The sequence below is a fragment of the Mobula birostris genome, chromosome 11 (assembly GCF_030028105.1).
Source record: "Mobula birostris isolate sMobBir1 chromosome 11, sMobBir1.hap1, whole genome shotgun sequence".
NCBI classification, from domain to species: Eukaryota; Metazoa; Chordata; class Chondrichthyes; order Myliobatiformes; family Myliobatidae; genus Mobula; species Mobula birostris.
Genome location: NC_092380.1, coordinates 28,968,545 through 28,985,148, shown reverse-complemented (window position 1 = coordinate 28,985,148; position 16,604 = coordinate 28,968,545). Strand labels below are relative to the sequence as shown.

Here is a 16,604-nt window from a genome sequence, read left to right as displayed (position 1 = left end):
AGCATACTGGTACAATTCTACACTGCCACCACAGAAAGCATCCTCACATTAGCCACTACTGTCTGGTTTAGTGCAGGATCCTCTCACAACGTAAGAACCGTCAGGTCAGCAGAAAAGGTCTCATTAACTGCAGTGTATGATTATTACAGGACTTGTATGTCTTCAGGGCAAAGGAGCAGGCAGGAGAAAGCATTGCAGACATTATCCACCCTACAAACTGCCTTTTCCAAATGCTGCCTTCTGGAAAGTGCTATAGGGCTATTAAAACAAAAACTTAATGCTACCTTAAAAGTTTCTTACCCCAGGCTGTCAATTTGATCAATCATTTTAGTTACTCCCCCCGACCCTCTTCTGTCTATTACCCCCAACACCCCACTGTGCTGTAGACGCTTTAAACCACTTTTTATAAAGCTGTTTACATTGTAAATACATGCTGGTATTTATCTATCTTTTGCACATTTTGTTCCATATCCATACTTTTATTCTTTATAATTGTTGAATGCTGTTGTTCTTTGTTGCATGTCATGCCCTGACCAAATCATAGCTAATTCCTAATACACGTACTATACATATAGTACATTGAAACATACAGTGAAATAAGTCATTTTTGTCAAATGAAATCAGTGAGAATTGTGCCTGGCAGCCTGAAAGTGTCGCTGTGCTTCCAGCACCAACAATAGGATGCCCAAGCTCACTAACCCTCACTGTACATGTTTGGAATGTGGGAGGAAACTACAGCACCCGGAGTAAACCCATGCGGTCATGGGGAGATCGTACAAACTCCTTACAGGCAGCGGTGGGAATCGAACTCCAATTGGTGATCACTGGTGCTGTAAAGCATTTGTGCTAACCACCATGCTACCATTCCGCCTCCATCCCTACCCCTCAATGACTTCTCAGAACGTATCTTTATTGATTGGACATTTTCTGTATTAAGTGTAGTCATAAGAGTCATACAGCACCTAAGCACCTTTAGCTCATATCCATGCGGGTGATCAAATCCCATCGGTGTTGGCCTCTGTAATATGGAAGATTAACTCACTTGCTGACCGAACATTGTTCTGAAAGTTGTTCCTATCGTGCTGGTTAATGATGGGCCCACTCGAAGTATGTATCCGCCTTCCCGTTAGTTAGCTCCTGTGCCTTGCAGCAATGTTTTCTGGACACAGGTTACATGCTGCGATATCTGCAACTGGTTTCCGGTCTTCAGGTATATAAAGTCTTTCTCTTGACCCTGAGCTACTGTATGCTGTGAGCTGTGGGCAGAGCTGGGGAAACTGTGGAAGATGTGTTACAGTTAAAAGGGGAGTGGGCTCGTGTTTCGAGTGCACACCATATTCAGTAGTTCTTTATCACTTGTTCAATCTTGTGTAACTTGGACAGATTTAATAAGTGTTGTAGTCAATGCTTAGTGTTGTAGTTTCTATCGTTTGGATGACTTGGATGAGGGCTTGTTCGAGACATGCGAGTAAAGTGTTTCGCTGCTTGCTTGTGAATAAACAGTTGCTGAACATACCCACAATCAGTGTTTGCTGTTTCAGTTACTTCCATACAACAGCCTTATTTATCGGAAGTTGTTTGTGGTTTTTATTGTTTCTGTGGTTGATCTTCACCATCAGGTTCTCCATGATAACCCAGACTACAGCTGCAGCAGATTGCAGCCTGTCACATATTGTCCACTGACTAAACTCAGTGTTAGATTACAGGAAACTCAGATAGAGGTCAAGTGTGATGTTATGTAGTTTAGCCATTTTCCATATGTCACTATCTAATTCTGTTCTAGTGTTCTAAAATGGTTCAATGGATAGATAGAAACAGAGGTAAACTGAGTACATTCTAGTGTTCCACCATCTTGACTTAATATCTGTCAGCTTGTTGAGTGCGATGTGCCCTGAGTGAACAGTAAATTAGATTAACAGGAGTCTACACTCAGTGGCCTCTTTATTAGGTACACCCGTACACCCGCTTGTTAATGAAGTATCTAATCAGCCAATCATGTGGCAGCAACTCAGTGCATAAAAGCATGCAGGCATGGTCAAGAGGTTCAGTTGTTCACACTGAACGTCAGAATGGGGAAGAAATGTGATCTAAGTGACTTTGATCGTGGAATGATTGTTAGTGCCAGATAAGGTGTTCTGAGTATATCAGACACTGCTGATCTCCTGGGACTTTCACACACTATAGTCTCTAGAGTTTACAGAGAATGGCACAAAAAACAAAATAACGTCCAGTGAGTGAGTGAGTTTCTCTGTGTGAGAAAGCGCCTTGGTCAAAGGAGAATGGCCAGACTGGTTCAAGCTGACAGGAAGGTGACAGTAACTTAAGTAACCACATGTTACAACAGTGTTGTGCAGAATAGCAATCTCTGGATACACAACACATTTAATCACACATTTAATCATGAAGTGAATGGACTACAGCAACATAAAACCAGGAGCATGCACTGAATGACCACTTTTTTAGGTACAGAAGGGTTGAGCAGTATTAGTTGCGAGATGGGTTTCTCCAATAGTTCACCACCTTAAGAAAATATGTAATCTGGAGGACAGAGCTAGCCTTCAGCAGCTTTGTGGGAAAGAAATCTCACTTCCTGCCACAGGATAATAATTTTTGCTGATGTGAGGAGACAGAATATCATTTTGTTTCCATAGAAGGAGGAGCCCATGGTAATGGGCGTTCTGCGGTTTCAGAGGAAAGAAACGTGAGCACTTTTCTTCCCATTTCCAACCAGTTATTGATTGGTCAGGGCATGAAGGAATATGGGGAGAAGGTGAGGGATTAGAGATGAGAGGAAAATGGGATTAGCCATGATGAAATGACAGAACAGACTTGATAGGCCAAATGGCCTAATTCTGCTCCTATATCTTATGGTCTTATGATCAATTAAGTTAGTCATGCTGTTTCCTTTCTCTCTAAATTCATCTTTGTGTTGTGGCTATTTCTGACAAGGTTAGCGTCATTGTCCATGCTTAACTGCCACAGGGAAAGAGGGTGATCAAATCCCCAATTCTGAATTAAAATTAAACTGGAAAGGACAACTCCTTACTATGGGTTGAAGTTGTATGCTAGTAAATGAAAGCTTAAGCAAATAGCTTTTGAGCGTCTTTGTAATATTAAACATAAGACTACAAGATGTAGGAGCAGAATTATGCCATTCGGCCCATCAAGTCTGCTCTGCTATTCCATCATGGCTGACTTATTTTCCCTCTACCCATTCTCCTGTCTTCAACCTGTAACCTTTGACACCATTAATCAAGAGTCTATCAACCTCCACTTTAAATATCCAATGACTTGGCCTCCACAGCTATCTGTGGCAATAAATTCCACAGGTTTACCAGCTCACTGGCTAAATTAATTCCTCCTCATTCTTATTGTAAAGCATGTCTGTCTATTTTGAGGCAGTGCCTTCTGGTCCGAGGCTTTCTCACTATTGGAAAAATCCTCTCCACATCCACTCAATCTAAGCCTATCAATTTTCTGAAGTCTCAATTTCAACACTTCTTTCCAATTCCAACTTCATGCCTTCCAAACACTCTGCTCTCCACTCCCTCTGCACTAATCCTAACCTCACCATCAATGCTGTAGCTAAAGGGGGTGCTGTAGTAGTGTGGCAGACTGACCTCTACTTTGCTGAGGCCCATCAACAATTCTCAGACAGCTCTACTTACTTACTCCTTGCACAGGATTCCACTAGGGAGCACCAGCCTTTGTTTCCCACACCATCACTGACATTATATCTGGGACTCTCCCATCCACTGCTGCCAACCTCATAGTTCTCGCACCCCACACCTCCTGTTTCTACCTCCTTCCCAAGATCCACAAAATCGCTTGTTTCAGCTTGTTCCTGCCTCACTGAATTCATATCTGCATACCTCAACTCTTATTTTATTACCCCTTGTTCAGTCCCTTCCTACCTACATCTGTGACACTTCACATGCTCTGGATCTTTACAATGATTTCAAGTTCCCTGGCCCCCATCATCTTATTTTCACTATGGATGTCCAGTCCCTATACATCTCTATCCCCCACCAGGAAGGCCTCAAAGCTTTCTGTTTCTTTCTGGACACCAGACCCAACCAGTTCCCCTCCACCACCACTCTCCTCCGTTTAGCGGAGTTTGTCCTCACTCTCAATAATTTCTCCTTTGGCTCCTCTCACTTCCTTCAAACAAAAGGTGTAGCCATGGCCACCTGCATGGGTCCCAGCTATGCCTGCCTTTTTGTCGGCTACGTGGAACAGTCTATGTTCCAAGTCTGCACTGATGTTCGTCCCCCACTTTTCATACGCTACGTCGTCAATTGCATTGGAACTGCTTACTGCATCCACTCTGAGCTCGTCAACTTCATCAACTTTGCCTCCAACTTCCACCCTGCTCTCAAATTTACCTGATCCATTTCCGACACCTCCCTCTCCTTTCTTGATCTCACTGTCTCTATGGAGACAGCTTATCTACAGATGTCTATTATAAACCCATGGACTCTCTATCTGGAATATACCTCTTCCCACCCTGTCACTTGCAAAAATGCCATCCCTGTCCCTCAATTCCTCCGTCTCTGCCGCATCTGCCCTCAGGATGAGGCTTTTCATTCAATTATGAAAGAGATGTCCTCTTTTTTCAAAGAAAGGGGCTTCCCTTGCTCCACCACAACTCTGCCCTCAACCGCACCTCTTCCATTTCATGCACGTCTGCTCTCGCCCCATCCCCCCGTCACCCTACCAGGGATAGTGTACCTCTTGTCCTCACCTATCACCCCATCAGCCTCTGCATCCAGCACATAATTCTCTGGAACTTCCGTTGTCTCCAACGGGATCCCACCAGCAAACACATCTTTCCCTCCCCACTACATTCTGCTTTCTGCAGGGATCACTCCCCACGCAATTCCCTTGTCCATTCGTCCTTCCCCACTGATCTCCCTCTTGGCACTCATCCTTGCAAGCGGAACAAGTGCTACACCTGCCCCTACACCACCTCCCCTACTACCATTTAGGGCCCGCAAACTTCACCTGTGAGTCTGTTGGGGTCATATACTGTGTCTGGTGCTCCCGGTGTGCCCTCCTATATATTGGTGAGACTCAGTCTAGATTGGGAGACTGCTATGCCATGCACCTACACTCCATCCGCCAGAAGTGGGTTGTCCTAGTGGCTGTTGTAGCGTGGATGAAATCACCGGAGAGACAGAGTCACTGGTAGATACAAAGCAGCTTCTTTATTCGACGCAAGGTACAGCAGGCATCATACGGACTGAGACGCTTTCCGCAGAAAGGTCTGCTAGCTCAATGTGGGCTCGATATTTATATGCTAAACACAAAGGCAATCGCTACTTAAAAAGTTATAGACAATGCTTCCTATTGAAGCTACATACAAAATGTCACACCATCCTTTCCTTCCGATGCCAACATGTCTGGGTTGGTATCCACAGCCTTTAGGAATGTAAGTTAAGTTATTGATACATTTATTTGGCATTTCCTGTGCTAACATAGAAGACAATTAATATTTATAATGTATAGATAATACTGTCTTTGAAACTATAGCATCAGGTCAAACTACGGCGCCAGAAGCATCTGGTATTCACACCTTTTTAGAAAGCGCATTGTTGTGAACTCAATCCACAGTACTTTGTCAAATAGAAGTCTGGTGGCCAAAGTAATTTAAGTGTAAACAAATCATCTACCCCAAAAAATTCACTCTTAACAGTGGCCACCCATTTTAATTCCATTTCCCATTCCCATTCCAATATGTCAATCTGTGGCCTCCTCTACTGACACAATGAAGACATACTCAGGTTGGAGGAATAACACCTTATATTCTTTCTGGGTAGGCTCCAACCTGATGGGATGAAGATCAATTTCTCAAACTTCTGATAATGCTCCCCGACTCCCACCCCCACCATTCTCTCACTTTAGCTCCTTGCCTGCCGATCGCCTCCCTCTGGTGTTCCTTTCCCCTTTTCTTTCTTCTATGGCCCTTATCCAGCCCTGTGTCTCTTTCACCAATCAACTTCCCAGCTCTTTACTTCATCCCTCCTCCCCCCAGTTTCACCTATCACCTTGTGTTTTTCCCTCCCCTCCCCCCACCTTTTAAATCTACTCCTCACCTTTTCTTCTCCAGTCCTGCTGAAGGGTCTAGGCCCGAAACACTGACTGTACTTTTTTCCATAGATTCTGCTTGGCCTGCTGAGTTCTTCTAGCATTTTGTGTGTGTTGCATTGATTTCCAGCATCTGCAAATTTTCTCTTGTTTGAATTTTCTCCCGCCTCCATTCCTGTAAACTCCGGTGCATGCAAGCCCAGAGCCATCAAATGTTCTTCATATGTTAACCCTTTCATTCTCATGAACCTTCTTGAACTCTCTTCAATGCCTGCCCATCTTTTCTTAGATATGTTGAGAGTCAGTCATGCTTCTGTGAGTTTAAAGTCTTATACAAGCTAGATAAGGTAAGGACAATACATTTCCTTCCCTAAAGTCAGATTTTCAAGGAATCTGCAAATTTCATAGTCATCAGGACTGATGGAAGTTTTATTTTAATTTCTAATTTACTTCAGTTAGTTGAGTACAACATTCTTAACTTCTGAAGTGGGATTTGAAGTTGTGTTTCCTTTTCACTAAATTCAGACCTTTAGATTACCCCCCTGTACAGTTCCACCTATCATATTGCTAGAGAGGCATTTGCTTCAATGTTTGTTTTTCATGTACCAGGCTGACTGATAGTTGATATGAAGTCAAAGTCGAGTTTAATGTCATTTGCACGTGTATCTACAGGTGCAATGAAAAACTAACTTGCAACAGCATCCTAGGCACATTTAGAGCCTTTACTACTTTGATTGCAGGAGATTGAAAGGGTGTTCTCATAGAATAGGTAATCATTGGGGGCAGTTGATTCCCCAACCTTTTTTTTCAGGTTTTAAGGTTGGAGGCAAAAGGTTTAATTGGAACCTGAGGGGCAACTGTATTACACAACAAGTTGTAGATATATAGAACCAGCTGCCAAAAGAAGTGGTTGAAGCAGGAGGTACATTTAAGAAGTGTGTTGACAGATAAACAGTATGGATAACAAGAGTTTTGAGGGATTATGGGGTTACTGCTGGGAAATGGTATTGGCTTAAATGTACGTCTTGGTCTGCGCGGACACAAGGGCCAAGAGGGTCTTTTTCTATGACGTACAATTCTATGACAAACTGAAAAGTGGAAGGGGACTAGCTATTTATTAACTGGTGGTGAAGGACTTCAGGCTTCTGTGCCTCCAGCCCAGTGGTATCTGCGAGAAGATGGCATGGATGATCACTGTAGAGAGGCGACACTATGTTGGCAGCTAATGGCAACATACATAACTAGTAGTCCTTCCTTTTGTTCTTGTCCACTATCATTCGCCCACCACCTCATACATTTAATCTTTCTAGTCTTGTTAGATCAGTAATTCCTTTTCCCAACCTAGTTCTGCATCCCAGAGCATTGTGTTGACATAATAATGAGCTGGCTGCGGTTTTGATTGTATTCTGTAACTTGGCAAAGACCAGTGATAAAACCTGTGAGGATTCCAGTCTTAGAGACTGAGCACCAGTCTGGATGGTACGTGTACCTACAGATAAGATTTTATTTCTGAGTGTTCTGGGAATGTGTTCCATGCATTTGAGCACTTTATAAAGGCCAGCAATATCATACAGGATCCCATCCATCCTGCTCATGCACTCTTTGTCCTACTTCTATCAGGAAAGAGGCTAAGTAGCATCCAAGCCAGAATCACCAGATTCAAAAACAGTTACTTTCCCTAAAGAGTATGGATGATCAATATCTATTTTTTTTTGTGCTTAGCACATGTAGCAATTAACTTAACTGACTTCGGCCACCAACCTTCAGATTCGAATATACATTGAAGATTATATTTAAAATGCAGACCAGACAGACTAGAAAACAGGCACTGATTGTCTACATTGCATGGATATGATCGAGATTAACATGTATTTTGGGTGCGATGGTGGAAAGATTCAGACATTTTAAACTATTACGTGGGTAGTTCAAGAGGGCATTGTAAGTATGGATTTGTTTGAATTGTCCTGAATTTTCTTTGCTCTTTAGCATATAAAATATGTGTAGTGTTGGACACAGGCAGGCCTTTTTCAAACCGAAAGGTTCTCCATATGCCTGTTGTATCTTGTTCTGTCGAATAATGAGGCTGCTTCATATCTACCAGTACTTCTCTCCAGTGACTTCATTCACACAACAGCATTTGGTGTCAGTACTGGGATACCTTCATGCAACCCATCGTGTGGCCAGCAATCTTAGCAGTCTAAGTGGATGAATATAACACTCACACTTGGATCTATTCGGGTTGGTGGTACACGGGAACGCAAGGTATCACGATTACAGAGAGTTGAACTGGTAGATATAAAAGTAGTGTGCACGTGTGCATATGTGTTTATGTAAGAGAGGAAACTTTGTGTGTTAATTAGGTGAGACAGAGCCACCAGTTATGAAAGGTAGTTATTGAAGGTTCAGGACACCAGTGGGGGCATGTATACTCATTCTGGGAGCTGCATTTTAACATACACAGTTTGTGAGTGTGATGCAAAGGAATACAGCAGATATCATGAGTTCAGGCACACAAAAATGGCAGATTGCCAAATACACAGTCTGTGGTTTTAAGTATGTGCTGTTTAACTGGTATCCATCATTTATATTTTGCATAGTGTGGGAATTAGTGTGCAGATATTTCAGGGAGAGAGGTTTTATCCAGATATATTTGTCAGGATGGCACCTATTGAGGTCAGTTCAAGAACTCTGATGATCCGAGTGAGCCCTTGACTCTGATTATGACCATTCATAAGCCCTTTACCGCCAGGGAGAAACGGAGCATTTTGTCAGAGTTGTCTTCATTTAGAGTCTTATGTGGTAATTCGGAATTTTGGCACATGCTCAAGGAAATGTTTGAAATTCACCAGATGCACCCTAAATATATACATGTAGGTAAAAGCGAAGTGCCCAAGGAATACGTGGAATATGGCCCAGGAGTGCGGGATGGTACATGGGCAACTAACAGGAATGCCAGCAATGAAGAAAGATATCACTTTTTTTAAAGGGGGAGTGAGAGTAACTGGGGAACAGTAATGGCAGTGATTCAAAGAGCTGATGAGACAGCCATGGATTACGCAGAATGTGAAATATCAAGTGATGGAGGAGTTTTCAGGGTTGGATAATCCAAGGAGGAACCTGAAAATGATGAGTGAATGCTTGAGCTCAGCCCACCAGAAAATTTTAAATTTAGGGATAGCAGTGGGGTCGACCTACTCTGCATAGCTTCGTGGGCCAGTGAGATAGTGCAAGACAAATCATAAAGTGGTTATACTGAATGTAGCTGCTGTGACAGCACAGACAGTTTGCTTTCAATGTTACCTCTTACGTTGTGTGTGCGTGTGCGCACGCACATATCTTTTGCCACTAGTGCGCAAAGGAATTTAAATTGCACACAAAAGTTGTCATCCTCTACCTCGGTGGCATGTTAAGTATATTTCACAATTGTACACAATCACTTGTGGCATTTGATAAGGTACCCCATGCAAGGCTTATTGAGAAAGTAAGGAGGCATGGGATCCAAGGGGACATTGCTTTGCGGATCCAGAACTGGCTTGCCCACAGAAAGCAAAGAGTGGTTGTAGACGGATCGTATTCTGCATGGAGGCCGGTGACCAGTGGTGTGCCTCAGAGGTCTGTTCTGGGACCCCTGCTCTTTGTGATTTTTATAAATGACCTGGATGAGGAAGTGGAGGGACGGGTTAGTAAATTTGCTGATGACACAAAGGTTGGGGGTGTTGTGGATAGTGTGGAGGGCTGTCAGAGGTTACAGCGGGACATTGATAGGATACAAAACTGGGCTGAGAAGCGGCAGATGGAGTTCAACCCAGATAAGTGTGAGGTGGTTCATTTTGGTAGGTCAAATATGATGGCAGAATATAGCATTAATGGCAAGACTCTTGGCAGTGTGGAGGATCAGAAGGATCTTGGGGTCCCAGTCCATAGGACACTCAAAGCTGTTACGCAGGTTGACTCTATGGTTAAGAAGGCATACCGTGCATTGGCCTTCAACAATCGTGGGATTGAGTTTAAGAGCCGAGAGGTAATGTTGCAGCTATATAGGACCCTGGTCAGACCCCACGTGGAGTACCGTGCTCAGTTCTGGTCGCCTCACTATAGAAAGGACGAGGAAGCCATAGAAAGGGTGCAGAGGAGATTTACAAGGATACTGCCTGGATTGGGGAGCACGCCTCATGAGAAAAGGTTGAGTGAACTCGGCCTTTTCTCCTTGGAGCGACGGAAGATGAGAGGTGACCTGATAGAGGTGTACAAGATAATGAGAGGCATTGATTGTCAAGAGGCTTTTTCCCAGGGCTGAAATGGCTAGCACGAGAGGGCATAGTTTTAAGGTGCTTGGAAGTAGGTACAGAGGAGATGTCAGGGGTAAGTCTTTTACACGGAGAGTGGTGAGTGCATGGAATGGGCTGCTGGCGGTGGTGGTGGAGGCAAAAACGATAGGATCTTTTAAGAGACTCCTGGATGGATACATGGAGCTTAGAAAAATAGAGGGCTATGGGTAAACCTAGGTAGTTCTAAGGTAAGGACATGTTCGGCACAGCTTTGTGGGCCTGAATTGTGCTGTAGGTATTCTATGTTTCTAATCACGTTTCGTTTTCCAGTTTCTGATGTGGACAGCATTGACAACGTGGAGTTTGCAATGATTTGCCTGCAGATTTTAGAACTAGCTTATTTATACTGTTTTTATTGAAGAAATTATTCAGTGCACAAGTGTTTTTGTCACTGGGCAAAAAATTGCATAGCACAAGGTCTTTTAACTAGGTTTATCTTTACTCGACCACAATCTCCCTGTGTCTAGCCCACACTGTTGGGAACTGCTGACAAAGTAAGCCATAGACACCATCCTGGCTCCAGTCCTTGATGAACAGGGCAGCTGTGGCTATGCTGGCTAGGTTGTGTATTCTATTGGTTGTACGTGTTCACTGCCGCTGAGTTGTCCTTATTACTTCTCCCTCTCCCAAATCTATAACAACCCCTGCTTTCCTTAGGATGTCTATTCCTAGGATAGTGCCCTTATTATTTGGACAGACCCAGAAATACACTCAAAGCTGCATTCTACCAGTTTTGAGTATTTGCCTCACCTCTTTCTGCTTTCAGTTTTCCCTGCTACACTTGTAATATAAATAGCCTGTCCAGTCATTGGCAAGGGTGGGTGAGCTATCAATACCGATGCCTCTGTGTCCACTAACATTTTGCATTGCTGGTCCCCAGACAATGCTGTTGTGTACATCACATAGCAAATTAGAGGGAACATTGTTTGCTTTGTGCCAACAACCAGGGCACCTAACAAAGGACTGCCGGACTAGGTATAGAACAGTAAACGAGTTGATATGCTACAGCTGTGGCCTATCGGGACATGATTGGAGGCAGTGTCCAAAAAAGGGGGAAAAAACAGGCAAAAGTCACGACAGATGCCCAATCTCTCACCCCAGCAGCACCCATTCTGTCCGATCAGATCATAGAGCTGGTGAAGATGGCTTCTAGATCAGAAAAATAACTGGCGACAGCCACCACTGCCAGCGCTGGTGACCTGCAGATGTATACAACAGCATTGTTTGGGAGCTGGCAATGCAATATGATTCCCATATGTTACCTGCTTCATATTTACCAGTACTTTTCTCCAGTGACCTCATTCGTGCAACAACACCTTTACCCACTAGCCCATCCCACCGCACACCCCCTTCTCCACTACTTTATCATTTCCTGTCAGAAGCACCTTATGTATAGACACTCCTGTGCCTAGCATCACTTTATGAACATACAATCAATCTGTGTTTATAAACTATCTCCTGTATTTATATTTATTGTCTTTTTTAATTATTGTGTTTGTTATCATTTTGTGATTTTTTTTGCTGCACTGAATTCAGAGTAACAAGTACTTTGTTCTCCTTTGCACTTGTGTACTGGAAATGACTTTAAACAACCTTGAGTCTTGAATTTCATTCTGAAATATCTTTATTCAGAGACATTGATTAAAACTTAACCAAAATTCCTTTCTAAAGCATTTGAATTGGTCTGTATATAAAGGTTAAACTTTGAGGCATCCTTTTAAAATTAATAAAATAGCTTTCTGTTGTTACAGCTTGACAGCTTGGATCTCATCAAAGCTTTGATTGTGTTTGGTGCTGATGTGAAATTGCCCAATGATTTCGGGGAGACACCTGGATTAATTGCTGCTCGGCACAGTAAAGGTGAGAAAATTAAGTTTTAGGTGGGGGGGGGCAGGAAAAATGGTATCACTGAATGCAGGGGCATGTGTCCATTGATGTAAACACACATGTTCATCGATGTAAAGGCACGTGTTCATTCACTGTCATGGCATACATTCATTGACTGTACTTTATGCACTTTGATTAAACAATAATTCAAGGGTTTAGATATTTTGCTGAAGCTCTGTTCTTCTACAAACTGAAAGATCTGCTAGTAAGCTTGGACATACTTTCAATCACAATGAACCATAACACACAGGGTGATAAAGAAGGCATATGGCATGCAAGAATTAAAGGGACATGGGTTTAGGGTGAGAGTAGAAAGATATAATGGGAATCTGAGGGTGTTCAGTATATGAAATGAGCTGCCGGAGGAAGAGGTTGAGGCAAGTGCATAAACAACATTTACCAGGTAGTTGGATTAGGACATGTACAGGAACGATTTAGAGGGAAAGGGACTGGTTGCTGCTAGCGGAAGATGCAGGAGTCTTGGGTATCACGCTGCAAGATTCGATCGCTTCGGTGGCTCATGGTGGTGGACTAACTTTCGACTGCAGTTTCATGTTTAACATACTGAGTGCTGAACATCTTCTGGTCAAGATGGTGCCTGCGGTGGTGGAAGCTTTTGGATAGACCATGAAACCGTATATTTCACTTCTTTTATGTCTTTTATGTTTGTTTTATGCCTTGAATGTGACTGTGGAACTGTTGAAGCCTGTGATTTGCGGTTTGGAGGTCGCACTCTGCAGTCTCCGAGGATTCTGGGAGACAGAGGCAGCATTCGGAAACCTCGTCTGCATGATGGGATGTGAGCTGATGTTCGACACCATTTCGCCAATTAAAGCTTCCTTTCTTCGCTGATTAAGGCAACGAGGGACATTGAAACATTGAGGTGAATGTGGAAGGTGAACACAGGCTGCCTGCTGCTGGAGAGGGGAGACTGCCTTTCGATCACTGGCAGGATTGCTCTGCTGCTGGAGGGGGGAGACTGCCTTTTGATCGCTGGTGCGTTCACTCTGCTGCTGGAAAGGAGAGACTGCCTTTTGATCACTGGCAGGATTGCTCTGCTGCTAGAGAGGGGAGACTGCCTTGTGATCGCTGGTAGGATCACTATGCTGCCAGGGAGGGGAGACTGCCTTTTGATCACTGGCAGGATCGCTCTGCTGTTGGAGAGGGGAGACTGCCTTGTGATCACTGGTGGGATTGCTGTGCTGCTGGAGAAAGGAGACAGCCTTTTGATCACTGGCGGGATTGCTCTGCTGCTGGAGAGGGGAGACTGCCTTTTGATTACTGGCTGGATTGCTGTTCTTCTGGAGAGGGGAGGCTGCCTTTTGATTGCTAGTTTTTTTACACTCTTCTGTTTTTTGCTCAACCTTTATCGGTCTTTTTCTATGCAGAGGAGGAGGATGTGGGAGTTGATTATCATGCTGCTGTTCTTTCTTGGTTTTATAGCTGTCTGGAGAAGACTTTCAGAGTTGTATACTTTGATAATAAATGCTTTGAATCTTTGAACTATTTGTACAACTTGATCGAGTACTACAGCCATTGACACAGCGCTGATCTGACTGACAGTGGCTGTGGCAGCGGCTATCGTCTCCTGCACTGGTTTTATCAGCCGTAGTGGCTTGTGGTTGTGGACTCACTTTTGGGGGCACTACAGTTTGGTGTTCACTGTTTTGTGTGTTATCTGTTCACTTTTTGCTGTTTGTGTGGTTTGTTTTTCTCCCCCCACAAATCTGATGGTCTTGTTGTGTGGGAGTTTTCTTGAAACGGGTTCCATGGGGTTTCCTTGTTTTGTGGCTGCCTGCAAAAAGACGAATCTCAAGGTTGTGTACTGTATACGCACTTTGATAATAAATGTACCAAATGGGAGTCTTAGTTGATGTGGACCAGTTGGGCTGAAGGGACTGGTTTTATGCTGTATGACTCTATATCAAGTGAATGTGCATGGGCTGTTTGCATGACTCTTGATCTTTTTCTGGCATGTAATGCTGACTTAAAACAATGCTGTAAATGTTTCACAGGCAGGGTATGTGAAACCTGTCAAGAGGAGAATGTTGCTTGTGTCTTGGTTGTGAATTTTTGAATCTTGTGTCTCATGGAGTGATGTATGTCCTTGACTGAATGCATTACATTCAGTATAACGAACTCATTTCCACACCTGAACACCTCATTAATGCAAATATTTAAATCAGACGATCATATGGCAGCAACTCAATGTGTAAAAGCATGCAGACATGATCAAGAAGTTCAGTTGTTCAGACAAAAATTCAAAACGGGGAATAAATGTAATCTAAGTGACGTTGACCATGGAATGATTGTTGCTGCCAGGTGAGGTGGTTTGAGTATCTCAGAAACAGCTGATCTCCTGGGATTTTCATGCACAACAGTATGTAGAGTTAACAGAGAATGGAGTGAAAACAAAAAAAAAATTGAGTGAATGGCAATTCAGTGAGAAAAAATGCCTTGTTATTGAGAAAGGTCAGAGGAGAATGGCCAGACTGTTTCAAGCTGACAAAAATGCAAGAGTAACTCAAATAATTACACATTACAACAGTGGTGTGTAGAAGAGTATATCTGAATGCACAACACTTCGAACCTTAAAGTGATGGGCTACAGTATGAACATGGGAAGATCATGAACATACACTCAGTGGCCACATTATTTGGTTTATCAGGTATCTAATAAAGTAGCCACTCAGTACATTATGCAAAATTTTAAGAGACATTGGAATTAACTGTTTTATGTTGTTCATACCCTTAACTTTTAAGATACAGTTCTATATTATATAGTATTGAATGCACTGAAGGAGATTAGCTTGCATTACAGAACTTTTGGGCTTAGAATTTCGTAGAATGTTTAACTCTGGTTCACAGCATGTCAGCAATATCCTTGAACCTGATCTGCATCATTGCTATGAAATGAATCTTGCAACCGTAAATGTAAAATGAAAGGCATTGTACGCTGTAGATCTATTTCCTCTAAAGCCTTGACTTTTTATATGAGAGTTTATCTGTGGCATCCCTACTGTTTACTCCTAATCACTTTACAGGGTAATATTTAGCACAGTTCACATTGTTCAGATTAAAGATTAACAGAGTATAAAACATTACAGCACAGTACAGGCCCCTTGAACCATGATGTGCCCATCTAACCCTTTCCTACAACATACCCCAACATCTTTCTGTCAAGCATGTGCCTATTTAAGTTTCTTAAATGCCCCCTATTTACCCTCTGCCACCTCCCCAGCAGGTCATTCCACACACCCACCATTCTCTGTATAAAGAATTTACCTCTGACATACACCCTATACTTCCCTCCAATCACCTTTAACTTATGCCCCCTTGTATTGGCCGTGGGTAAAAGTCTCTGGCTGTCCACTCAATCTATGCTTCTTATCATCTTGTATATGTCTTTCAAGTCTCCTCTCATCCTTAACATCAAAATTTCATGCAAATTATTACATAGATGCAGAATGATGAAACTTTAAACTAGAATAAACAGCTCCTTACCATAGAATGAAACTGTATACTATTAAATTACAGCCTAAACATATAGCTTTTGAATGTCTTAGTAACATTAGACCGTAAGACATAGTATCGGAATTAGGCCATTTGGCCTATGAAGTCTGCTGCACCATCCAAACGTGGCTGATTTATTTTCCCTCTCTACCCCATTATCCTGCCTTCTCCCCATAATCCTTGATGTCCTTACTAATCAAGAACCTGTCACCCTCCACTTTAAATATACCCAATGACTTTGACTCCACAGCTGTCGGTGGCATTGAATTCTACCGATTCTCCGCTCAATGACTAGAAAGGCTGTGCCCTCTAGTCCTAGACTCCCCCACTATAGGAAGCATCCTCTCCACATCCACTCTACCTAGGCCTTTCAATACTTAATACGTTTCAATGAGATCCCCCCCCCCATTCTTCTAAACTCTAATATAAACATATTATGTAACTTTAGCTTACTTTTATTGCTTTGAAAAACAAATCAGTTTACAGAGATTCAAGCCCTTATAAGAAATTTGTTAGTTCTTTTGTTATCTTGGACTTCTACGCTGAATTGCAACAGTCAAGATACAGTATCTTTTAGAATAATGTAAGGCTGGTTTATGTAAGTCAGAAGCATAAACAAGAAAGTATTCTTAGAGATACAGCACAGTAACAGGACCTTCTAGCCCAATAAGCTTGTGCCTCCCAATTACACTCATGACCAATTAACTTACCCATCTGTATACCTTTTGAATGTATGAGGAAACCAGGGCATCTCAAGGAAACCCTCTCAGTCAGAGAGAGGATGTACCGA

General features: G+C 42.9%; 1 protein-coding gene across 2 annotated transcripts in view; it reads left to right on the top strand.

The window, feature by feature from the left end:
• pla2g6 (phospholipase A2, group VI (cytosolic, calcium-independent)) overlaps window positions 1-16,604 on the top strand; it is a 138,342-nt gene that overhangs the window by 61,080 nt on the left and 60,658 nt on the right. For both annotated transcript variants that reach the window (XM_072272009.1, XM_072272008.1), the window contains exon 8: window positions 12,167-12,275. In XM_072272009.1, the coding sequence (XP_072128110.1) occupies window positions 12,167-12,275 (109 nt within the window). The remainder of the gene's footprint in view (window positions 1-12,166; window positions 12,276-16,604) is intronic.